We start from the raw sequence: 26,154 nt of genomic DNA on the forward strand, positions 1-26,154 counted from the left end.
AATAAGGAAGCGAAGTCATGACAGCTCATTTTGGATGGTTACCAACAAGTTACACCACTGTGCCAGGCCTGATCATTAGACGTGGACAGGTTTGTTTGGCAGATGTATTTACAATTGCAGTTGTATGCGTTTTGTGGACGCTCAAGCAGCTTCGACAGGAGACAGAATGCTTATGAAATATTTATTAAGCACCCATTTTACAAGCAACAAAGGTTTTAAACCTAAAATTGAAGTTCACTTTCTGCCTACTGTAAATAGAAGTATGGACAGATATGGACAATAATACGATGCTGAGAGGTAGTAATTACTTTACAAATCCCGAAACCCGCAGGCAATACAACTTTATGTCTCCTATACTATAGGCCGTAAGAAACCACCACACGAACAAGGCAGGGGCGTGTGTAACAAGAGAACTTGATATCTTAGTGAAATTGTATAGAAAACTTTATCAAGTGCAATGCATTTTTGCCTGGTCCAAGCTTTTGCAACCTTCGTTCTCATCAGTCTTGTAAATGGAAACAGCAATATAACTTTCACCAATGAGGTTTATCTGGACAACAAGTTCCAGGTCAAGCTGAATTGGGAAATAAACGATACCGTGATTTTTTTCAAGGTAAGTTTCGACATGAGTTTATTGCTATAGTTTGTGTAACGCTGTTGGTTGTATACCTAATTTGGGCAATCGTGTGTAACATAACAGCAGCTTGCGTAACTGCCTGTTTTGGCTATTCCTTGAAAGCATGCAAAATTTTATGATGTTAAAATAGTACGAGTTAAGCACGACACATACGTTATGTTGCATGCGGTTTGTAAAGAAAAAACATTAGGGGTCGGAATTTTCTATTTTACCCATGATATATACCTAAAACGTTTGCGCAGCATTCCCCAAACTTCATGGACACAATTTTCGCTTCAAAGTCAATTTATGTAAAAACTCTGACCACGTATTGGTAGTATTGGCTACCGCGAAATTCTTGGGTTTTAAATACTTTTTTTCACAGTTACCACGCAACTTGCATGCTTTTTTTAAATTCGCCCTGTTGTATTTTCTAAGACAGCAATTGTTTTGAAAATAACGTAAGCAACACTCTTAGAAATAAGCATGAAAAAAAGTTGGCCTGGCTATGTGACCTCTGGATATCACGAAGACTTGACCCTCCCCCACCCCCAATCTGATTAGTACCCGAGATGTAAAATAGCGTAAACCTGACGACACATAAATAACTACAACCTTAACATGGTTATTTCTGTGAGCTACAGACAGAAGGCCATTGTTTCGACCCATAAGGTAACATCAGTGCAGCTTGGTGTGACACTTATTCTGGACAACTTTGCCGACCTTTGCTTACATATATATATATATACATATATATATGACTATTAACATGGTAATAGCACTTCATTAAATCAAAATGATGGTTTTTAATTGCGCCACAGTTGCGGTTGAACACTAGGGTTGTGTTTGTAGGTGGAAGCAAAAACAAGTGGATGGATTGGGATTGGATTTTCCCCCGGTAACAACATGATTGGCGCCGATATAATTGTCGGGTGGTTTAAAGACGGCACAGCCTACATAACGGTAATTTGGGCTTTTTCCACGTTAAAATGAGTTTTTTAAGTTTATTGGCAATCTTCAATTAAAATGCTAAAGATAAACTACATTTTTACACCATGATATATAACTGGATTTCTTCAGTCGAACAGTTGAAAATAATTTTACCTCCACTATTAATTATATTCTTTAATAGTTCCTGGTACATACACCTAGGTCCCATTTAAGATATTAGTCAGACTGAACGTAAATCTTTTGACAATGTTTAATTTTGAGAAAACGTTTTTTCAACCGCCACAAACCTGTCGATCGTGTTGCAGATTCTCGTCAATTATCCGCTCAGTTTTGCATACTTGAGGCACATACAGGAAATCAGAGGTTTAGGACAGGATTTAAATACGCTTTATTAACAGTTTGGGGTGGGACTTACGCCCTGTGCCACGCATGTAATTACACAACGGTATATATCACGGCGGTTTGATTCTATGTTTATTTCTCCGCCAGAAGGCTAACTTAACTTGAGGTATTTCCTGCATTTATTCCCAAAATAACTTCCATTTCTTTTGTTTAAATTATAACAAACGCCCTTGGAAATTCAAACTATCGCTCCAGGCTCAAATGTCGCGACCAGTAGTTTGAATACCACTGATTTAATCGAAAACAACTAAACTTAAAAATCCACACTGTATACAAATATATTATGGCGTATTCCACTCAAACAAACTTGCGGGGTTGTTTATTAAAGGACAGGCATGGTACAGGGAAAAATGAATTCCCGCCGTTGGATCCTCTCCAGAATGTGAAGCTCATCGCCGGCTCCGAAAGCGGCGGATGGACATCACTCACTTTTCAACGCCTATTAGACACTTGCGACGACAATGACTGGATATTGACTGTAAGTATGACGTCAAGTTTCGTCTGAGTGGAGCTTTGCTCACAGCACTGTGATTTCTATTGTTGGAAATGTGAACTCTAGCTGGGACATTTAGGTGGATGTGACGCGTTTATGAATGGTTTAGCCAAAAAATACGCTGTCTGACTCATCCGTGGGTAAAATGTGTCAGTATGGTCCTTGGAATCGATATTACGACCGATGTTCGTTTTGTCAAAGCATCGCAACAAATCTTTTCTGTATAAGATTACTGTAAGCGTTATATGTTTTCTATGTAGGGTGGAACCACTCGGGTGATCTTCGCTTTCGGGAATACGGACCCAAGTGGAAATGACATAACTCGAGCTGATTATCACCAACAAAACCGAGGTGGGAAAAACGCTAATTATTGTCCAATGCCATCGTAATAACATGTCATAGCAGGCTGAAAAAAGGTCAATACAGTTTTATGTATCATATGCTGACACTATCTTGAAACAAAACACCAGGGCATAGTCTTAAATCACTTAATACAACAAAATATTAGAGCAATACATGAAAATTGATATGGCACCTCTATTTATGATTGGGGAGTTAGCAAGATTACGCCACCTTGCTTGAAAATGGGCGTGACTTTTTCAAATATCAGACCCTTGCGTCATATCATGGCATAGAAACAACACGCACATCTTTGTCTTGTTGTCATAACCATGTATGGGTAGTTGGGAAATGTGGCCGTGCATTCCATCTTAGGTCAGTCGTGTGAGTGCTTCGGGATTTACGTGACCACGAGTAAGCGTGATAAAATTTTCAACAATATAATACCAACAAATTTGGTGTTCTAATTATTTATTCAATCGTTCATCGAAGTGCACATTGAACTTTGGACCGACTCATTATCATGTGGCTACAACTAAACTATATATAATGCCAAAACAATTACATATTTGGAAACAAATTTTTGACAGTCCAATTATGTTGGATAATATTGTATACTCTACGACTATCCATTCTTTTGTCAAGCTTATTTAACCACATGATACGCATAGTGGAGCCAATAATATGAAGCTGCACTGATGAGACCTTATAGTTTGAAACAGTGGCCATCTGTATGCAACAATTTATTAACCACATTTCCAAATGAAGTCACTAGTGCACGATATGGTACAAAGAATGCCTACTATACCGACAAAATTAATGCCATGTGTTAGTGTGTAGCGGCCTTATTTTGTTTATATTTTGCGATATTGGTTCAAATGTACATCTCATTGATATGGGCTTTGTCTGTAATTTAATGTTTAACATTACTCAACAACATTTAATTTTACGCAGGAGCCAAGAGTATTCAGCTTATCAATGGTCCCAGCAACCCTGGTGCCCCAAACCGTAATGGCACAGAGTCCTTGTTCCAAATCAGCAGCAACAGCACTTTCCTGCCGCCCAAAGCTTCATACCTCAACTGCAGGCTATTCAAGCTTCCCAATTTCGGGAGCAAAGTGCATGTTACAAAGGTAAAGGTTTGAGGTTTTGATACAAGTCATTATTTCGCTTTATTGAACCTACATCTCATTTATCGGTTAAGCGGGTGTAATTTTTGTCAAGCAATTACGGCACAAAAAGTTATTTAAAAACCTTCTGACAACAGGTGTGGCCGGTGATGGACCGTTTAGCCGTAGGTAGCATTAGAAGAATGCTCATCTACCAATGCTCCACTGACCTTCTGGTAAGTTTACGGTCGCATACTTACCGAAACAATAAGTTACCACCAGTCATTCTAAGCGTTGTGCAGCATGTTTCCAAACAACAATCTATACGTAAAAATTTGTTAATACGTCAGACATAGGCGTCGATTTTTTAACGTTTTGTAAAATATTAAGGGTGACTTTTCCAGGTTTCAGAAACACGCAAAAAAACATTTCGTCAGTCGTATCGCCCTAAACATCGGTAAACGACGCAAATTCCGTTTCGTGTCACTTTGTTACGTAACAATCCACGAGACACTTGTGTTTGTCATGATTGTGACGGTGATAATACTGGTCGTTTGAAACCAGTTTAACCCATAGTATAATGTATGTGGTTTTTCTGACAATAATTTTTAATTTAAACAAAATCCAGGGGTGGCAATGCATGCGTTGTCACCCCTGTGTGTTGGTGAGGGGTAACATGTCACCCCTATATCGACGCCTATGACGTCAGATTGGGATTGTTCCTTAGAATAGTAAGGGTTCGAATCCCTGTGCGGTAAAAAAGCATGTCATTTTGTACAGAATCCGTCATCTGTAAATCAAAGTTTTGAATGCAACCATCAGGACATACCAGGTGACTTCTACAGCTGCATTTCCGTGATGTTCGCTTGGGCGATTGGAGGTGGAGTAAGTATTCTTAGTTGTCCAACAGTGAAAACGTTTATGTATGCGTGTAAATTTCCTATGCCATGTCATGGTCTTAAATAAGAAACATCGTGCCATGCTTTTAAATTACGTAATTTTATATGACACTTCCATTCATAAAACTGAAGTCTTTAGCAAAATTATGTAACTTGCCCGAAAATAGCGTGACTTTTTTACTTATCAGAATACTTGTCCAACATATTGTGATTGTGAAGTAGATTATAAACCTACACTAAAAATTTGCTCCAGCGTTGTAATTCACACAACCTTATGTTTTTCTCAAAATATTTGACAATTTGTCAAAGGCTTGGTAGGTGTTTTCGTGAACATTATCTTCTTATCTACAGCCGTTCTTCTTTCCTCCACACGTTGGGCTTTCGCTAGGGGGCGCAAATGATCCGCAATACGTGCTACTGGAAACTTTGTATGACAATCCCTCAATGCGAGCAGGTAAATAATGCATCTGTTTGTTAAATTTGATTAAAGCAGAAATGTTTTATGCCATATCACATGACAAGGAAGGACCGCCCCACTGCCGTAGTCCTTACTTGGCTGTATCACTGCAATCGTTTTGAAATCTTGAGGTTTACAGGCATCGGAGCCAAGCTTTTTATTTATTTGAAAATTCATACTAGAAAATGTGATGATGATTTGAATAAAATTGTCAGCTACACGCTAATACTTGATGATGAATGACATTAACCATCTCATTGCTTATTTTTCTAGATATTCCGGACAACTCAGGTTTTGAGTTTTCGTATACCACGCGTTTGAGGCAGCATGATGCAGGGGTGATAGAGGTTGGGATGACTGTGCCTTCCATGGAACAAATAATACCGCCAGGCTCTCCATCTTTTAAATCGTATGGTGAATGTTCAGAAAACTGTCTGAAAGAGGTTAGTACGAAATATGAAGAAAATGTCGACAACGGTTTTGAAAAACGAAAACTGATAAAATTTGTTTTTTTGGGGGGGGTCTGCAGACAGTAGCGAATAACGGCGCTTTATAAAGAACGGTCCACAATGCGGGTAACAGATTTTTAAATTCAGATTTACAGATTTTTTTCTGCACAGGCGCTCTTGGAAGAAAACAAACCGTCTCTCAACGTGTTCGGCGTGCTTCTCAACAGTCACATATTGGGACGTAGCCTGAAGTTACGTCACGTACGGTAAGTGTGTTCTGAATAAGAGCGTCATCTTCATTAACTATAGGCTATCGCTACATTAAAGGCTAACTTCCATCGTTCTTTCAGCACCAGCAAACCTACACAAAAAAAAAACGATTTTTATAGCTTTACAATAGAAAGCCTTTGGTCCGTTTTATCAGGGTCATTTCTAGACCTTATATAGCTGAACACATCACACTCTACATTAATTTCTACTTGATTTACTGCAGAAATGGAACTGAACTGGCACCCGTGGCTGAAGACGCAACATACGATCCATATTACCAGCCTACACAGTTTCTTCAAAACGAAACGATCGTTCAAGGCGGAGACATCGTACAAATGGTGTGCGATTATGATTCGCTCAGCAGAACAATGATCACGCTGGTAATTTGTTTTTTGTCATTTATGAACATGTGGTTGTCTGTGGGATTCGTTTGGTAAAGAATCAAGCCAGGAAGTTTAAATTAAACCTCTTTTATTGTTATATGGCAACCTTCTTATTCGCTTGTGTACAATGTCTAAAACCTCAGAACCTTTGCAGGGAGGATATGGCAATCGTCAAGAGGTGTGCACTTCCTTTGCCTATTACTACCCGAAAATACAACTCACGACTTGTACTACGACGCCAAATTTAGGCAGTCTTTTGAGAGCACTCAATTTCACAAACTTCAGGTATGTCGAAGCACGTGTGTGTTGTATCAAAAGTTCACATATAAACCGCGGCGTTTTTCACTATATTATGAATTTTTCTTCCTGTTTCAAGGGCAAACGTTACAAGTCCCCAAACTTTGTTTGACCTCATTATCCTTGAGCCATTGCAACTCGCAAACAAGAGCATTGGACAAGCTTTGGATGAGGTATAGTTTATGTCGGTAGTAACTTACAAAGCTCATCCAAACCCTTCAATAAACAGTTAAATTATCTCAGTGACCAAAAAACAGACATTTGACATTTTATTTCCAACTATTCTCAATGCAAATGTTTGTTGTATGTAATATAGACCTGTATTCATTAGACATATACCTAACTTGATGTACTTAAATAATATTCTCATATACAAAAACGCAGGAAAACTGGACGCAATCAACCCGACAACAACTTGAACGCACACTGCAAAACTTTATTCGAACGCAAACTTGCGAAGGAGACAATTACTACACACCGTCAAACGTCAGTTGTTGTACCTGCACGAAAATTCAAATAACCTTTCTACGTAATAGATTGTAATATATTTGCCTACTTGGTTGTGGCCTTGGTGGTTTTGTGCCTAAACTCCATTTAACCTGAACTGAATCAAACAACCTCTGAGCCTTTAATTCCATTGCCAAAACAAAAAATATACATTTCCATTGTCGAAATAAGTAGATTTAACAAGACAAGATTTTCTTTGAAACCTTTACTTTTAAAGGTTTGCCAAATTCAAATAGAGCTGCCTGATGGGGCATATGTTTTTGAATCTCTGCTTAAAGAAACGGAAACATAATTTCCTTCTTTTCTTTTCAAATTTAGCTGGACCAACAAGTCGCCGCACCAAATATATTGCGGCCATACGTCCGTCCTGGAAGAAATTGTGCTGGACAAACTCCCACTTTCGCAAACAGTGTGGTTGTGGCAGCGGGCGAGTTATCCACCGTCACAACAACGACAACAACAAAACCCACCGTTCCCAAAACGACTTCAAATAGTGTTCAAACTGGACCAACTTTTTTAACTTTTTGTTTATCTTCAGCGTTGTTAGTACTGTATGCACTAAAGCACCCAATTTTCTCGCTTTAACATCTTTTTAAACAATTAAGTGTGTTCAATACGATAAGGTCAAAATCAATTTAGAGTAGTCTACTTATCTGCCACTTTCTCGCAGTGCTGTGGTTTTATCGAAGCGGTATTTCGTTTGCGTCTGACGCCTTGCAATAATACACAAAACACGTTTATTTTCTTGGCAAAGTGGTAGCATTGCAATATGCCTATATATAGTAGCCGTATATGTAGCTGAGCCGATGAAGAAAAAAATAGGAATATTGAGACAAACGATGTTTATTTTTTTTTAATTATTCGACCAAAACTAATTAACTTTGCAGGGAAACAATGTTTTTTTAAGGGGGTGTATTGATAGTTTAGATTAGGGTTTCCCAGAGAGTTTGTGATGACACGAGAAAATAATTCAAACTTAATTTCTCAAGCTTTTGCGATCATGAAAGAAGGTTGTTGCGTTATTTCTTTTCTGTTTTCTATTATCTTCCATACTGATCATATTTACAAACAGAGGTCCATTGCCCCAAAAGTTAACTCTGGTTTAGATCACATCCAGCCATGACTGCTTTATATTTTTAATTGCCTCTGTGGGCCAAAAATTCTGCAAGTTTTACTCCACCTTTGACCCGGCACACATATGTTTAATCCGTAACACTACCTCATAAATTTTGGTTATTACCGAGATCTTTAATATCACGTTGTGTATAATTGTGGCAAACAATTTGCACAACAACTAAATTTTCATCTTTTATTCTAAATTTTTTATTAGTGCTGTTGGCAAAAGTAAAACTTTTAAGTAGTTCGAATTTGCATTGAGCAATATATGTTCTTGCAGTACCGGAAAAATTAAAAAACGCCGACCCAACAGCAAACAGGGATTTTTGATTATGAGCAATGCTGCGGTGCTGTAAAACTTATCTGATGTGATCGATTAATAACAGATTGGTGAATTCGCGTTCGATAGCAGAAAGACACAGGCACGCTAGCGGATTACCTATTGATTACTGCCATTAAGTTGCAACGCCAATAGCGATTGTAAGTGTTGTTGTTTTTTGCTGTTCATTTACTCCACTTTCGTGTATCTTAAGCTAAGAGACTGCTGGAAATGATGGCATAAGAAAGTTAGTGTTAACGATTTTGCAATGTGCACAATGAAAAGGCCACAGCTCATTTGATTCTGAAACAATTGAAAGAAACGAAGACATCTACCATACTTTTACAGCAACCCAGTTCTCCTAATGGATGCAAACTGCAAGATTGAGGTTGGTGGTATTTGATTGTTTTATGTAAATTCTATTTAGATACACCTGTTAGAGTGCATAAATTATTGTTGATTACATTATGTTTTTAACAAACATGACTTGAGTATTCTATTTTGCAGTTTGGAGAAGTCGACCTGAAACTGAGGCAAACTTACATTTACGACAATTGTGTTGAGGTAAGTACAGTTAAGTAATTTGAAGCTTTTCCCTGTGAAGTATATTTAAAATTTATATGTTTCTTTTTACTTTTTTAGTTTCCTACATCATGGCCGGAAAAAGGTAAAAAGCAGTTGTTTTTGTTGTTTCAATAAAAAACATTTGAATACATATTCAAACTACATACAGTGCACACTGTTTTAACTTATTTCATGTCAGCAGTGCAGCTTGCATTGACTAACAAAAAATGTAAACGGAAAAATAAAAAATTGTGACGCATGCATTTTCTGCAATATTCAATTCATGTTTTATTTTGGCTTATAGATTCCTGTCAAATTTCATTTGGCTTTGAGGACATAGTGTATGATGAAACCTCACCAAACCCCAACCTGCAAGCCCAAAAAGTGGTGCAGTTTGGTGCCCCTGTGCCAGACGAAGCCCCAGTGTGTAATGGAATATATGAGGAAAGTAAGGAATCAATATCAAACATAGCTTCCGGAACTGACATGGAAATTGGTGTTGCGGATGTATTAGATACATCCAAAAATGCCATTGAAACCATTGAACAACAACCAGATGTTTATGAAAAAAGTGATGAGGACACAGCCCAGCCAAAAGAAAGGCAGAATTCTGAGAGTGGTCAGTTTGACCACCAAGTTATGGAACTGGATTGGGCAGAAGAACCAAATGATGCAATGGATAAGAAGGAAGAAAATTTGAATGAACAACAATCAGAAAGGACTACGGATCTGGAATTTTTGGAGGCCAAGGACGATGTATGTGACAAAATTACAGATGAAATTCCGTCTGCCCCTCCAGCAATAAAATCATCGTGGGCTGGACTGTTTCGAAGCAAAGACAATGCTTCCACGACATTCCAGACACAGAATGGTAAACTTGCGGATGAGACTGCGAACAGTTTAGATCCTAAGTCATTAAGCACAAACAATAATAAAAAAGTCAAAATTACTGGCACAAAACCAGAAAACACTGTCAACAATTATAAACCGCAAAATCAAACAAAAACACATAAAGTTGTCACCTACGTGGACATGAAAGAGGACACAGAGGCTGAAATGCTTGCAGGTATGTTTACCAAATGCACTTGTTATTTTTTGCTTTTTACATTAAAAAAACAATATGTTTTGCAGAAAAGTTGTCAAATCTTGAATTAATTTACAAACCTCAAGCATTCATTCCAAGAGGCTTGTTGAATGTTAGCAATTGGTGCTACATCAATGCAGTATCCTTTTCAGCTTTTATTTAAAGTGAAATATCATAAACATTTGTATATGAATATATTTGTGTGCATAAACATTTTGTAAAACATTGGGAAGTGTTTAATATGTTATGTCGTGTTGTCCAACTAGGGAAGTTCAATGTTAACTGGTAAAAAAAAACATGTTACAATTGGTGCCAGTATGATTGTTATGTTTTCCTGACAATGATTGCAACAGACACTACAAGCTCTTTTGGCCTGTCCACCATTGTTCCAACTTCTTAAATGTTTGCCTTTGATTCCTGCTGAAAAAAGAAAGCAAACTTCAACTCCCATTCTGGATAGCTTGTATGTTTTATGACAATATTTATCACTGTATATGAAGTGGAATTCTTTTTTTATTAATTTTAGTGATAATTTCATTGCCGTTACAATTTCCACCCTTTACTTTTAAATATGTATGTGGGTAAAACCATGAAATAGAGTTTGATTTGGAAATAACTGCTTCCACTCTTACTGCACACATAGGTAGCATATTTTTAAAGTATATAAATACAGCATATATATAAATGCTGGCAAAATGATGTGTAGTAAAGCAAAAGCCTTTTAACATTCTTCATACAAATATACATATTTAGATACAACTAAAGTCTGCAGTATTAAGAAGGCATTGCACATTTCTTTGTATTCTGAAGCAATGTTTTTTGTAGTATTCGCCTTGCTTCCGAATTTCGACCTCTGTCAAGCAAAAAGGGGTATCAGTCACCAAAAGATGTGAAGCAAGGTCCCCCATTTGAACCTCGCTACATGTACGACATGCTCAGCACCATAAAATCCTCCCTTTCTCAAACGGTAAAACTTTTAACACTCTAATAAATTAAACCACATGTTTTTGAAAAGAAATTGGAACCTCAGCATTTTTAGGCACAGTGCATTTGGATTTCTAGACATTAATTACATTTTAATCAGTAAAACATTGTTATATTTGCTTGATAGTGTCCTAAATGACTTGGTCTGACTGCCTGGAGTAGGAAAACACTATATGCAGTGTTTTACACTTGTTGTTTTCACCTTGCTCAAACAGTATGCTTTTGTAAACATGTTTTACAGGGTCGACAGGAGGATGCCGAGGAATTCCAGACTTGTGTGTTAAATGGACTCCATGAGGAGATGACTAAGCTACTTAATCTGACAAATAGTTCAACCGGGGTCAATGAGAATCCTGCCTTGAAAAATGGGGGCATTGAACATGAAAATGAACTTCCCTATGAGGTCATTATTTGTTACAACTTTGAATGGTTGTCTTATTAAACCTCAGCCCAAGTTATTTTTCTTATTCCAAGATAGATTGTGATGTTTAAACAGGAACTATGCTTTATAAAAGCATTTATCATAAGTAAACCTTTTGTTTCCATTCCTTGCTAATGATAATTATGTTTTCTGGAGACTAGTGCAATGTGTTTGTTGTGATTTTCAGATTCCTGTTTATGATGAGATGGTGAACGGCAACGGAGATTTGATCGATGATGAATGGGAAGAAGTTATAACAACAAAGAAAAACAGAAGTGCAGTCACAAGACGTGCTGATATTACCAGGTATATGGATGTTTGTACTTTGCAGAGTATGTTTGCTTTGTTGTTACTAAACGCATAACTTCCTGTGCAAAATATTTTGTTGTGAATAATACTGGTTCCTTAATTGTAGCCCAATGTTGTCCTCGATTATGCATTGTCAAAATATCCAAGGCCCATAATTCATTAAGATAGGAATTTAAATGTTTAAAACCAATTGTTTGTGATTAAAGTAATAAATGGGCTGACTATACATCTGAAATGTTTCATACGGTAAAATGAATATATAGTTTGTGAAGAAGCATTTGACGAGAATTTATCTGTGGTGGTAAATATTGACAGTACTACATATATACAACTTACAACTAAAATCTATGTGTATAAAAACATGTATATCAATGATTGGGTGTTTGAGTTTTTTGACACAAAATATTTGTGACAGAACTCCGATATCAGAAATGTTCCGAGGTGAACTTTGCACCTCTGTGTTCCGACCCGGACAGAAAGTTTCCGTTTCGCTTGAGCCTTTCTTCTCTCTGCCACTCGATGTCCCCACTGATCACCCTTGGAACATAGAAGAAGCTTTGCTCTCTCTAACTGGCAAAGAGAACTTTCAGCCAAGTGAACCAAATGTATGTTTAATGATGTTATTTCCTATAAACGCATAACTTTTGTGCACAAAAAGACTCCTTTTTCAACTCTTTTGCTCAACATGGTCACAAAAAATGGCATGTGAACATGGCTGGCAAATGATTTCACTTAAAATTATTAAAGTTACTTTTGTTGTCGATTTAATAATAAAAACCCCAGAACCTTTCACAATTTACATCGTTATATTTCAGAGCGATGATGCATCTAGACAACAGACTCTTGAAGTGCTGCCCCCTATCCTTATTATGCACCTGAAACGTTTTGTTTATGACAAAAATGGGGGACTCAAAAAGATCAACAAAAGAATGGAATACAAAACTGAGCTTGTCATACAGAAAGGTATATACACCGCGTGTTGTCTATACCACTAAGTTCTGTTTATTATGTACAAATACTTCATGAACTTTCATAATGAGACAATGAGTATAACAGAGTATCAAGGTGTTGTTGTTGAAAGGAAACATAACCATAAGGCTTGTAACAACTGTTCAATAGGGTGCTTTGCACATGGGGGTTCGATTCCCATCCTCGTTGCCAAATAACTGTTGTATTCTTCAGTCACAAACAGTTCAAGTGTTTTGGTACAAAATGGTGTGCAGGTTTTTATAGCCAAAGCAAACACGCAATTAACGCCAGGAACGCAATTATGAGATACTGAGGTGTGCAGTAAATCCACAGACGTAAGTCGCATTGCAAGACATGCTGATTGCACAGCGAATCTAAAGCGCCATTTTGTTAGGTCAACTGTAGGACACATACACAACATGTTACACTATTATTCAAGCAGAAATTAACCTCAACAAACTTTTACATTTTTAGAACTTCTGTCAAAATCTGCTCGCAAACTTGGCCACAACCAACGATCTTACAAGCTTTTTGCAGGTAAAATTCTCATTTAATATTTAATTTTTATCTACCTCATGTGTGATAATCTATGTAACATTTCATATAGTTTTGTATCACCACGGAGACAAGGCATCTGGAGGTCACTATTCAACTGATGTGTTCCATATTGGAGTAAGCTCCTGGCTGCGTATTGATGATCAGAGCATCAGAACTGTGACTAACTCTGAGGTATTAATGTTACATTGTGCAGGTTATTCTCAAAAGGAATTGTCCTTTTTTCATTAAAAGTCCTAGCATTATGGCTCTATTTTTATATTCTTTAATCAGGGTGTTTTTCGTGAGCAGACAACCTGCAGATAATTATTGCAAATTTATGGACTATTCAAGGCTTATGGCTGCTACTTTTGTATTTGATCAAATTGGTGTTGCTTTGTTTATTTTATTCCAACAGTAATACATATTTTGTTACATTTAGGTCACCCGACATAGCCCAACAAGAACAGCATATCTATTGTATTACCGAAGAACTGATCTTGGTTAAGAGTGAGAAGCTTTGCACCTGCTTCATGCAACATGAAATGACCTAATTCCTATCCCCGTTAAGTCGAAGCTGCTAAAAATACAAATAAAACCCAGACTGTTTTAGTCTGTTGCAAACTCTACTTGTGCTCTGACAAATTGTTTGTTTGTGTGTTGTTGTGTATTGCTTTTTTTTAATAATTTTAGGTTGTTGAAACTGTGTATTTAGCCTGCTTACATGAGCACAACAAAAGTATGAATTTCATTTTTGGCCACTGGTTCATGATAATGAAAAAGTGAATTTTGTTGTAAGCTGAAAGTTAACTACACTCACAATCCAATGCATACAGTGCAAGTGCAATATTCCACTTCACCTAAAACATAGACAAGTAGCTCTTCAGGTAAATACATGCTAACGTTTCAGCCTATTGATTTCATGCTCTGCATCTTAATGCCCATTGTAAAATGATCAATATTTGTGTTTTACAGTGGTAGCATTGTGCTTGAGCTTTGAAGCTATTTTTTGTTTTCAAAGGCATTGGCCTAACATAATTATGGTTGGTTTACAGCCACAGAATTTAGTGTTTAGGTTCTTCAAATATTTTTTTTTTGTGCTTGTTTGTTCGACTCAAGCTTGTGACACAATTCAGCTGAAACCAATGAGAAATAATTCTCTCAAATTATCCTGCCCCGAATTCAGAATTTATAAGATCAAATATTTTTGCACCTTATGTAACATTAAAAAATTGCTACAGTTTCGATTCAAAATAACTTTGTGCATTGTTTTGTGATCAAGTTGAACAAATTTATATTAAAACAGTAAAACTACACTTTAAACCTAAATATTCCTCTTGAACATACTTCAGTACTCAAATCTTAAAAAATGTTGTGGTTGTGAAAATTCAAATCTATTGTTTAGGGGAGGGACAAAGACCCTGTGTTTTGCACACAACTGTTTGATATGTTTTTTCTTCTGTAACAAAGCAATTTGGCAAGATGTGCTAATTTAACTAAATTTGCATTGTGGTACTGTATATGTATAACAGTGGCACTAGGATGACATTTGTGGGTTTGTGTGCATTTTGGGGGGATTTGTTGGACTACGGAAATTTGACCTCCTATCCCACTAGACACAATGGTTGTCACATTTTGACCGAATGTGTTTGAAACTTAAAAGATATAAATTGACTGCAGGCTTGCAAGTTTCAGCTGCACAATCATACAATAATCATAATGTTGATTTTCAGCGCTTTGCATGTTTTTAAACCAGGTTGTATGCATGTTGTGTGGGCGTGTATCAAGCTGGTTATTTATCTGCAAACCACCAGCTCCCTGATGTACATAAGCTTGTGCTGCGGTTGCTTCGGCAGACTCGCAGTAGAAGTAAGCTGTGAAATGGTTCGCAATTGATGCAAATAAAATCCTGAGCGCGTGTGAGTCTTGGCTTGTGTTATTCTACGCTATTGTGTGGTAACAATGTAGGTAATCTACAATCAATTGGTAAGGTCGTTGGGAGTTTCAAAATGTTATCTTTCAGCCAGGGTTTGTCATAGTCTGCCGTAGTGCCCATGGACGCTGCTCATATCAAAAACAACTTATTTGATATTACAGGATGTGGGGTTTATTTGTACAACACCGGAAAGTAAAAAGTGCAGTGGATTTAATCTCGTAGGACGTCATAGGGGTATAATTTACTATTCATTGTCTAACAGAAGGCTATACATGTCAAACAAGGGCAGAGAAAATCTTGGCAGCCCATATTGGTGCAGTATTTATGTTTTGAAAACCAAAAGTTACTACAAACGTTTGATGCTATTTTGTTAATTGTTTTTTTTTTATTTTACACACACACACAAATGTTTATTGGTACCCAGACAGCTTGATGACAGTTGGATATCTGGTACGGACTGTCATACATTTCTCACGGTCGATAAACAAGCTGTTGCTCTTGATGGCAATTTCCTTCTCAAGCGACATTCTGGTATCTTCCAGTTCATGCAGAGAACGTTCAGCTTCCGAAAGGCGAAATTTCAGATTCTCAATGCTTTCTGTGATTTCACCCACCTCAGAAACAAGTCTGAATAATTGTAACAAAGTTAGTAAATGAAACTGCCGTGGTGCTTGTTTTTGAGAAAGATTGCACAGTATATTTGTGCTGTAAAATTTACATACCTATACTGAACAGGATCTCTACACAACTCCACAGCTGGGCGATAAGTTCTGTGGTGAAGTCTAGTTTGTGAAACCTGCATTGGTGCTTCCTTGTCATATATGGCTTGCTTGAGCATGGCAATGTTCTTCTCTTGGTTGCCAATCTCTATTAATACCTGGAAAAATGCCACACTTTTAGAATGTACTTCAGAAACTATGAAACAAAAATTAAACAACACTATTGTGCTCAGAAGAAATGAAACTTATTTCTTACATTAAAACAGATGCAAATATCAGTTTTAGTGAACTTATTTCCTATCAAGACTTCTATGTAATGTTTTTTTTCATAAAACTTGGACTGCACAAAACTAAATATCTTTGAATGTAATTTTGTATATTCTTCAAAATTAGTAATAAACCATCCCAAATTAGTTTCATTAACTACTCAAAAGCTGTTTGTCTCAGACCTTTTGCAGGTGATTTTCGAGCTTAGTCTTGGCATCATTCATCTCTTCCACTCTCTTTGCAAATGCCTCATTGACTGAGTTACACTGTTCTCTCAAGTCATCCGAGGTGTCATGCAGCACATTGTCGATCAGGGATCGAAGGTTAATTGAGGCCATTCTCTCACGTTCAGCACGGACAATATTGTCATGAGTAAACTGAGCCCATGTTTCTGGGGTCGAAGAACTAAACAAAATATTTAATCAATTACTGCTATGTATGCTAAAAGAAGAAATACTAATCACGGACAGTGCAATGCTAATTTATAGTAAAATATGGTTTTATGTGCATAGAAACAATATTTTAAATGTTTTCATCAATGCGTGAATTTGCAGGATTTTATGGAGGAATTGGCACTAACTCACTTGTCCTCAAACTTTGCAGAGTTTGGATGATATTGAATGTCAGTCGACTGGTTGTTAAGTCGACCACATTTGTCATCGATGTTGTGGGCATCTAACTTATCACTCCAATCCAACTCCAAGTTCTGCTTGGCATCCCTGTTCATTCTGCAAACACACAAAACAATTTAAAAACATTCAATCTGTTTTTATTCGGCACCATACATGCCCTCTTGTCCACATATATATCAAGAGAAAAGTTTACATTTACATATGTTAGCATTTTGGTACAGTACATCATTGTTACAATATTATATTTGCATCAAAAAGCCACACCTAATTTGATTTTTAGTCTGCTCAATGGTTCTTTTCAATAGGTCCTGCACTGACTTGAGCAAATCCACCTCCTGAAATTCAAACAATATGAATTAAACAAATAGCTGCACATCCCACAAATATTTAATTATCAAACCCTAAGCAGTTGAATTTCGGTGTTATCCTTCACCAGATCGGGCCCCTGTCTTCTAAACCTGCACTCCAAGTTATCAGTGGCAATCTGCATTGGAATTTCTGTGGCATCCAATGCTTTTTCAAGACGCACCTATGAATATATGTTCTGTTAACCCAAGGTAAATTGGTAAAAGAGCTAATGCATTTTTTTACCTTTTGCTGGAACAAAAGGTCAGTTTCAGCAATTAGGTCATCAATTTCCCTCTGAAGTTCAAACTTCCAGAAATTTATGTCATGAATTCTTTCGCCCAGTTTCTTTGTGACATCCGCTTGAGTCCTGCATGTAAGCAAGGCATCATAACCCAAACAAGCTTTATGTATATTTAAAGAATGAGAAAGTGTTTTTTGCTTTAACATGACAATGCAGAATCGCCCAACAACGCAGGTCTTTACTTGGCAATCACAGCTATCATAGAATGCTATTTTAAAAATTTATCAAAAAAAAATCTTGTAATGGTGAGTCTTATAATCAATAAATGTTTAAAATAAGTCTTACAATCCCAAACATTTTTATGCGAATTTATTATTAAAGTATATATATAATGACTGTAGCAAAAGTTTAAAAACACCTGCAAATTATAAAAGTGTGTTACCGGTTAGTGAGAGCAAGTGTCTCATTTGCCAGTTTCTTGGACTCATGTTGGATTCGTTCAGCACTGTCACGGTCGGTAAAGGACTGATAAAACTTGGAATAGTTGTTTTGGTGCCATTCTTCTGGAGTATATTTGGCTGTTCTGAAACCAGCCGTTGGTTGGCCAAAAGAAGTGTATGCTCCAGTGTTGATAGGAATGGTGTGCTCCTTGATACCAAGAGTATTTACAGGAATTGTATTTGGTGCTGGCTCTGCCTTCAGGAGAACCTCCGCTGCTGCCATTTTTTACAATCAAAAAGTAAATTTGTGAAAATTGTCTAAAATCATAAACAAAATCAAAATTACTGCTAAAAGTGGTAAAACAGTAAAGTTCACTCTGGCAGCAGAAATATTAATGCTAAAAAATATCAACGCCAAACATTATTAGAGGCCATAAACTGCTTAAAGCAGATAAAGACATGGTGAATCACTGCTGGAACTAAGGTAATATATTTTTCATTACAAAACATAATGATTTTCAAACAAAAACTGTAAGGTCATTTACAGGTCCTTTATGAAGTTGCATGAATCGTAGGTGTAACAAGTATCCTATTCCAAACGCAAAATTAACTAACACTATACAACAAAAGCAACAAATCTCTGCATGTATAAACCCTACAATCTCATTTTCAAGCATATAATATAAGCCACTATGTGCCTAAGTGATCCAAATTTGCAACAAATTGTTTTGCGGCTACTAACAGAAATCTGTCCAGAAGAAATATCCAAAAGAAATATACGACCCTTCCTGGAAGAACAACACAACATTCCCGGATTTAGGAAGCAACGCGGCTTCGTAGTGTCCATAGCAACCGCGTCTGGCATAACTGTTAAAGGATATCATTCGGCATTAAATTTTTTTGTTACGCTGGGGTAATTTACCCTTACGTTTATATTTATCACGAAAGGCAACCAGGGTGATCTTTAAAATTAAGAGAATGGACTTGATAATACAATAGATGACAATAAAGTAGTTTAAGTATTTCGTTGCTGCGAGTCTTATTTTTCCGTTACGCGCTGATGATCATAGACACACATGTGAGTTTTTTTCGTTTTTTGCGTCATTCGCACTCAATGCGATCGCCTTTTGATGAGATAGTTGTCAGATATTTTTCTTGTTTGAAAGATATGGAGGACACATTGAATTTTAATATTGGAATGCTTGGGCATGTGGACAGTGGCAAAACGTCGTTATCCAAGGCCTTGAGCACAACCGCCTCAACTGCAGCTTTTGACAAAAATCCACAGAGCAAGTGAGATATTTAAATCACATAACCATACTTGGCACACGCACCTACATTTGCAATATCCAGATACGGCAATGAACCGTTGTTGATTTTGCGTTTCAATCTCTCAGAGAAAGAGGCATTACTTTGGACCTTGGCTTCTCTTCTTTCACCATTGACCTGCCCCAACATTTGCAAAACAGCAAGTACAAAAAACTGCAGTACACACTGGTGGATTGCCCTGGTCATGCATCTCTAATTCGAACAATCATTGGAGGTAAAAAAGGAGCATTTTTGTAATGTTTCTTCATAATTTGTTGGATATTAATCCATTTTTTTCTATTTTTTTGTGTCAAACTAAAGGAGCACAGATTATTGACTTAATGGTACTGGTGGTAGATGTCGCGAAAGGCATACAAACTCAAACAGCCGAATGCCTAATAATTGGTGAAATAATCTGCAACAAAATGTTGATTGTGTTAAACAAGATTGACCTCATTCCTGAAAACAAAAGAACGGTAAATTGCTTTAGGCAATCTTCATTCTGTTAACTTATGAAACAAATTATCATTTTAGATTAACTTTTATTTGAAGTCAGCAAAATGCATATTTTATATATCAATAAATTTAACATATTCATTATTTTAGTTGAGATTGACAAGCTGTAGGTTGCATTGCTCCTAAAACCAAAACACAAAATCTAAGTAAATCTGATTTGCAGGCCACTATTGAAAAAATGATGAAACGCATGCACAAAACTCTTGAAGGTGGTAAGTTTGCTGGGTGCCCTATAACTGCTGTGTCAGCCAACCCTGGTGCAAGTGAAGGTAATGAAGATGAACCAATGGGAATTCAAAACCTAATCCAGGTAGTAATGCTAAATATGGGACATTTTTTCTGATTAGTTTTGAATCTTTTTCTGTTAAAATCTTTTAGGTTTTGCAACAAAATACCTACATACCACAAAGGTCAACTGAGGGACCGTTAATTTTTAGTGTTGATCACTGCTTTTCAATCCGTGGCCAAGGTACAGTAATGACGGGCACAGTTTTAAGTGGGCAAGTAGCTGTGAACAACACCATTGAAATATCCAGTGTACAAGTATGTATTTTTCTATATGGTGATATTAATTTTTTTCATAATGTGGATTGTGTGGTATGCACTTTATTACAGTTCTTCTGAAAATAACATTTATTTTGTGTTTGGAGTTTCAGTTGTTATATATTTTTGCAATTATTCGTTGGCTCTATTTCATTATTTTTGCAAGAACAATTATGTGTGACTTTTTATCAAAACAGGACAAATTCCACTTACGAAACTTAATTGTGTGCAATGTACTATATAAATGAGAATTGTGCTGAAATTCGCTTTACAAAGTATCGCTTGTCTTGTTGCAGGAGTGCAAAAAAGTGAAGTCGATTCAAATGTTCCACAAACCAACGCAATCGGCAAAACAAGGCGATCGCGCGGGAATTTGCGTCACACAATTCGACCCCAAACTTCTCGAACGAGGGTTGGTGTGTTCACCGGGCGCCCTTCCAACCTTATTTGCAGCCATCGTGACTTTAAGTAAAATCAACTACTACAGCGGCGACGTAAAGACGAAAATGAAGTTTCATATCACAATTGGTCATTCGACGGTCATGGCGAAAATCTCAATTTTTGGTTTGGGCGAAAAGTCAACGGACAAGCCGCTTGATGGCGCTGTGGCGCAACTTGGCGTTGACGATCGTTTTGTGTTTGACCGGGATTACGAATATCAAGAGGAGTTGGTCAAGTGAGTTTGATCATCCTTGCTTTATTTAGTTCAAACATAGCTACAGCCATAGGCGTATCCATTGGGGTCCAGGGGTTTACTATACTCGACCAAAATTACCCTTAACTTAAGAGGAAAAATCGGGCGATTTCTCCAAAAATGCGGCCCACGTTTAACAAGTCTTGGATACGCCTATGCCTACTACAGCTATCAAAGGCAACATTTCTTTCCATTCCAGGTTAAGTCAAGTGAAACCGTTGCATGAAGTTTCTGTAGCGTATGTTTGAAGATATTTATATCTGACTCGTTCCATGAGCTCACAGTTCTTCTCCTGGTTGCAACCCGTTTGTTTAACAAAGACCGAAACCCCCTTAGTTTCGAAACTCCGTTTTCAGCGAAAAACAAGTTGCGTTCCATGGCGGAAAACAATTCTACGCCACGAAGCACAGCAGTGACGCACGACGCGTTTTAATAGTGTCTGCCAGTATGTCCGCTAGGTCACTTTATTTAAAATAAAACATTATTTTAGTCATTTGAAATCCATGGTTGTCAGCCTAACTTGACTTTTTCTGCAGGTTAGGTTGGCCAGTGGTTCCCAAACTACCTCGGATGCGACTTACTTTGATTCACGGCACTTGATAAATCCATCGCAACGTTTATGTTTACAATTATCAGCCGCAGAAGCCTAACTTACTTGTTATTGGCCTCTTTTCCAAAAATTACCAATTTGCTCTGTTCAAATTGTTACGTGAAGCCCATCATAACTCAAAACGCACATGGAGTCACGACACACTTAAAAACCACTGAGGTAGGCGTATAACCGCCATAATACTCACTTTTAAACAGAAACAACCACTAGGTTAATGCAAGTGAATGGCTCAATTTATTTCTTTTTTGAACAAATGATCGAAAACAGGGGTATTTTCAATTGATGGCTTGGATTCTCGCCGAGTAAATCCCAGTCTTGCATATGTCGCGAAATTATAACGGATTCACTTATTTGTGTTTAGGTCTAGCGACGCTCCGCAGTGGGCTTTGCTGGAGTTTGAGAAGTCCATCGTGTGTAGGACAAACAGCCTCGCCATCGGATCCAAACTCGACTCCGACATTCACGCAAACAAATGCCGGTAACTGCACTGTAGAAAATGTAAAGTCTTCCGATATCGTAATAAACCGGTGAACCGTCTTCACATCGGTGATTGTCAAAATGGTTAGTCATTTTGACAAAAGAACTAATGCAGCAGCCACGATGAACACAGATTTTACCATACATGTGTTTATTCTTTGGTAGGTTTGTCTTTGTGACATTTTTGGCCCCTAAATGGCCACCCGTTGGTCAGGGGTTAGTTTAAACGATTATTTTAAATTCTTCGTTCTTGTACAGTATATTGTCTGTCGAGTACATAATGTGCTACATTTTAGTCAATTGCCATTCTTTTGTAAATCCTTACGCATGCTCGGGTTCTGAACAGTAAAGACGAGCACATGTGGAGCACACTGTTGCCAAGCAACTAATTGGTACCCAATAGTGTTATGGGCGGATAAACGTGGACTAAAAACTAGCACGAAGTGGAAAATTCTGTACCTGGCTAGTCTACCAGCTGGTTCAGAGCAACATAAGTTCCAGTTGCGTTGATGAGGCCTAACAGGTCGAAACAGTATACACTACTGTCTGTAGCTCAATGTTTATTACAAGTCAGTTTATGCAAACAAATACCTTTAATTTCAGGTTGGCTTTCAAGGCACAAATAGTGGAAGCCATCGTTGACAAAGATTACGCCAAGACCGTTTTGCCGAAACTAAGAGTTTACAAACATAAAACGAGGGAAGGAGTTGTCGAAAGGGTAAAAAGGGAAAAAATTACTCGTCGAAAGGATAAAATTTCGTGATGGCCAATAAAAACTGTCCACAATTTTAAGGGGATAAACTAAAATATGTTGTAGTTGTTTACAATCAGGAAATTTATTTGGAACAGTATTTTTAAATCTGTAATTTAAAAGGAGGTTCTATTCTTCTATAACTATATGAGGCTTCGCAAATCGATAATTCAATGCATTGAGATATTTAGGCTTTTTACGAATCGAAATACCACATACATTAAAACTATTTGGTTTGAAACACGGAGATTCTTTTAGATTCGGAAATTTGCTTTGCGTTTTATGCAATTTTTGGTTAGACATAACCCTGTTCTTTCAATGCATTTCTACTTTTTACTCAGAAAAACTGCTGTTTTTGGTAGATACACGATGAATACAACGTAATATGCAAGGAACTTGTCAAGAAGGAGACAAATGTGGAGCTTTTTGCTGGTTTGAAAGTCAGACTTTCTAATGGAGAGAGCGGAGTGATTGAAGGCTCTTTCGGACTCAGTGGCAAAGTCAAAGTCCGCATTCCAGGTGATTTTTGCCGCACAAAACATTGTAATGTAAGGACATTTTTTGAAATGGGACAATGGGTAACTAAATTGTCGTTGCGATTAGATGTATTTGCTACAAATGAGCCGAGCCTACAACAGTAGTTTCGATAATAATTTACATCATTTTGTATATGTGGCTGCTGTGCTTTCATATTGAGAGTTCAGGTCTGTCACAAATATTAACTCTTTATTACTTACAAGGTTCTTCAGGCAATAGAAAACCACTGATTTTATTCGATGTTTTCACTTTCATTGGTTTGTAGTTGTTGCAGCATGACCATCGAAACGTCGAATAAATTCACCGCATTTTTACCTAAACTGCTGGTGCACTGTTTTGACAAGAGACTGACTGTTAAACAACTTTATTCGCACGAGCTTTCGCGAGCTTGATCTCGCTTCATCAGGTGCTGCACGCAGTATTACGTAACATGTAAAAGGTGTATTTATACAAATTTCATCCAATTTTCTTTTGCAAATAAGACGGTTTGTCGGAAAAGACGAAAGCAGCGCTGGCTGGAAAAGGCAAAAAGTCACGAAAAAAGGCGACTGCCGAAGCTCAAAACCCAATTGCGACTGAAACGACACCCGTTGGCGTCTCATTGCTGTTTAAAAGATATGTGTATGACCCCAAAAAGAAGATGACGCAGTCACTATGGTCGGAACAGTTTTAATTGCTTTTCCTGAACTTTCGGGCGGTTCTGCACTATTACCTGACGTAGATAATTAGACTGCTATTAATTGGGTACTTCGTTTTAATATGTTTTATTTTGCAATCATTGCGTTATGACGGTGACTCGCAACTTTTCGCGTTGCGAAATCCTTGTTCTTTTATTGTACTTCGATAAAATAAACTTTTCACTTAAGTGTTCCTTTTGTTCGTTAAACAACTCCAAAATTTCAAACTTGTAAACAAAAATCACAGAAAATCCGTGTTTATAACATCACTAGAAAACTTGACTATGGCAAATTGCTGGCATTGGCTAAGTGAATAGAAAGGTTTTCGTCGCTAGAGATTGATTCAAGCTTTTTACAATGCATGCACATATGTTTCAACATTAGCTGCTGACAGGATCTCTGTTTCTATCTGATAGGTCTCATCAGTGTAGCTATGGTGACTTACACGTACGTTTTAGTGTCTGCATCTCACTAAAAGCATTGGCTCTAATGCTTTGTATTCCGACAAGCTTGTTGTGTTTGTGATTCGTGCTAAGTTGTATATTATATGTACGTCCGAAATACAATTCTATGCACACTTTTACCTCGTTGCTTCAAAAAAATATCTTCGGTTCAGAGCACATCAGATATGGGTTCAGTTGTTAAAAAAGCAGTTTTTATGAATTAAATTTGTGGTGGTATATGATGTTTACAAAATATATATATCTAAAGCCTACAAAGTTTGCTTTCATGGTGCGCTTAGCGACAGTGAGTTATTATTCGATATGGTTTATCGGAGTTTAACAACAAAGAAAAAAATCGTTAACATTGCTTTCTCCTGCACTGTGACGGCCTTTAATAATGCCGTCTCATTAATAAGCCTTTTGGTGCCTAAATGCGCTTTTGCTAAAACAGAAATCATGCTCAAAGAAAATGACGTTGGTATGTGAGTATTGTGTCGCGGTTGTTTACGCAGGAATCGCATTTTATTGGTCGTCACGCATGAGTGCCCAGTTTAATGAGACCATCGATCCGTCTCACCAAATTGCCTTGTCTGCTCTTCGCGGAGAATGGTCTTGTGTGACGCTGTCGAAACGCAAACGCTCCGCCAAACCTTTGGTTATCTATTTAACCTCACAAAAGCATATTTCTTGTTTCCTGAAAACAAGACATTGTACACGCTGACAGATTCGATATGTTTTTTTCCCTATCGTGCACATGAACACGCAATTAAGGTTATTTAGTGGTTTGATGTAAAAAAAAAGCATTGTCCTTTGCGGTTGGCCATTGTCCTTCGCTACTGATTTGAAAAAAACTATTGGATGGAGCAGGGGTCCCCACCAGGGGGTATTGGTACCACTGTGAGTGTGCGAGATTAGGTTGCAAGGGGTATACGAAGTTGCTTATACATTTAATAGAGCAGTCCTTATACCGTAATAATAAACTGTAATTTCAAACCATTTTTTTAATATTAAGTGCATTCGATTTTGTTTTAATGCAATGGACAACGTGGCAAGATTACATGATTTCATTTTAGAATATTTTGTGGTAGCAACATAATTTTTAAAATATAAACAAACACATACACGTCCCACAGAAGCAAATGTTGTTTGTTCACAGCATTTCGTGATGAAATCAGTTTAGGCTACTCCAGTTAACAAACTAATTACAATAAAAAAATACTATCAAAGGGGTACATTGAACAGAAATAAATTTGAGAGAAAACCAGTGTTTGCACATTGCGGCAAAGGAACGTAGGCCTATACTGTTATACATAAAACAAGATTGGTGTTCATAAGATGATGCGAGATCAATTGCGATAAATGTACTAACAGAAAAAGTGTAGCTCTAGCTTTACAAGAAAGCGTGCTGCAACCAGCGCCTTCAGGCATACTAATTCGGCATTAAGTTGATATTGATATCAAGGTTGCAGTGTACTAACAAAGGTGATACCGTCTGCCCTGGAAGCATTTGGACAAAAAGGTGTCGGCAATAAAGTTAAGTGTT

At 37.3% G+C, this 26,154-nt stretch overlaps 4 protein-coding genes across 7 annotated transcripts; 3 read left to right on the forward strand and 1 right to left on the reverse strand.

Annotated features, from left to right (window-relative positions):
• The first annotated feature begins 372 nt into the window (after window positions 1-372).
• Window positions 373-7,880, forward strand: LOC145906402 (DBH-like monooxygenase protein 1 homolog). Its single transcript, XM_082993817.1, has 15 exons — window positions 373-613; window positions 1,469-1,579; window positions 2,298-2,447; window positions 2,723-2,813; window positions 3,756-3,934; window positions 4,069-4,146; window positions 4,691-4,795; window positions 5,161-5,263; window positions 5,540-5,709; window positions 5,887-5,981; window positions 6,209-6,365; window positions 6,523-6,653; window positions 6,745-6,838; window positions 7,050-7,151; window positions 7,491-7,880. Exons 1-15 carry the CDS (start codon window positions 458-460, stop codon window positions 7,755-7,757), a joined length of 1,989 nt encoding a protein of 662 aa, XP_082849943.1. The 5' UTR covers window positions 373-457; the 3' UTR covers window positions 7,758-7,880.
• Window positions 7,881-8,638: 758 nt separating this feature from the next.
• On the forward strand, window positions 8,639-15,395 carry LOC145905635 (ubiquitin carboxyl-terminal hydrolase 10-like). The gene is made up of 15 exons (XM_082992889.1): window positions 8,639-8,768; window positions 8,822-8,995; window positions 9,115-9,171; window positions 9,250-9,274; window positions 9,476-10,237; window positions 10,303-10,394; window positions 10,609-10,718; window positions 11,081-11,222; window positions 11,481-11,642; window positions 11,848-11,966; window positions 12,385-12,574; window positions 12,785-12,932; window positions 13,413-13,475; window positions 13,546-13,667; window positions 13,915-15,395. The coding sequence occupies exons 2-15, from the start codon at window positions 8,972-8,974 to the stop codon at window positions 13,978-13,980; spliced, it is 2,082 nt and encodes a 693-aa protein (XP_082849015.1). The 5' UTR covers window positions 8,639-8,768; window positions 8,822-8,971; the 3' UTR covers window positions 13,981-15,395.
• A 173-nt stretch (window positions 15,396-15,568) lies between these two features.
• Window positions 15,569-18,369, reverse strand: LOC145905941 (tektin-4-like). The gene is made up of 8 exons (XM_082993272.1): window positions 18,058-18,369; window positions 17,618-17,741; window positions 17,427-17,555; window positions 17,291-17,361; window positions 16,979-17,122; window positions 16,577-16,799; window positions 16,131-16,285; window positions 15,569-16,035 (listed from the first exon to the last, which is right to left on the reverse strand). Exons 1-8 carry the CDS (start codon window positions 18,336-18,338, stop codon window positions 15,819-15,821), a joined length of 1,344 nt encoding a protein of 447 aa, XP_082849398.1. The 5' UTR covers window positions 18,339-18,369; the 3' UTR covers window positions 15,569-15,818.
• Window positions 18,370-19,183: 814 nt separating this feature from the next.
• LOC145905515 (selenocysteine-specific elongation factor-like) lies at window positions 19,184-24,694 on the forward strand. 4 transcript variants are annotated; one of them, XM_082992737.1, is made up of 10 exons: window positions 19,184-19,348; window positions 19,453-19,598; window positions 19,685-19,839; window positions 20,043-20,189; window positions 20,258-20,422; window positions 20,719-21,098; window positions 22,088-22,204; window positions 22,807-22,921; window positions 23,317-23,473; window positions 23,974-24,694. In XM_082992737.1, exons 1-10 carry the CDS (start codon window positions 19,224-19,226, stop codon window positions 24,162-24,164), a joined length of 1,698 nt encoding a protein of 565 aa, XP_082848863.1. In that variant the 5' UTR covers window positions 19,184-19,223; the 3' UTR covers window positions 24,165-24,694. The 4 variants fall into 4 exon arrangements, with proteins under 4 accessions (XP_082848863.1, XP_082848864.1, XP_082848865.1 ...); XM_082992738.1 differs by having other exon boundaries at window positions 23,757-24,116; XM_082992739.1 differs by having other exon boundaries at window positions 19,222-19,348; window positions 19,409-19,598.
• The last annotated feature ends 1,460 nt before the right edge of the window (window positions 24,695-26,154 follow it).

This window comes from Ascidia mentula, chromosome 6, assembly GCF_947561715.1.
Source record: "Ascidia mentula chromosome 6, kaAscMent1.1, whole genome shotgun sequence".
NCBI classification, from domain to species: domain Eukaryota; kingdom Metazoa; phylum Chordata; class Ascidiacea; order Phlebobranchia; family Ascidiidae; genus Ascidia; species Ascidia mentula.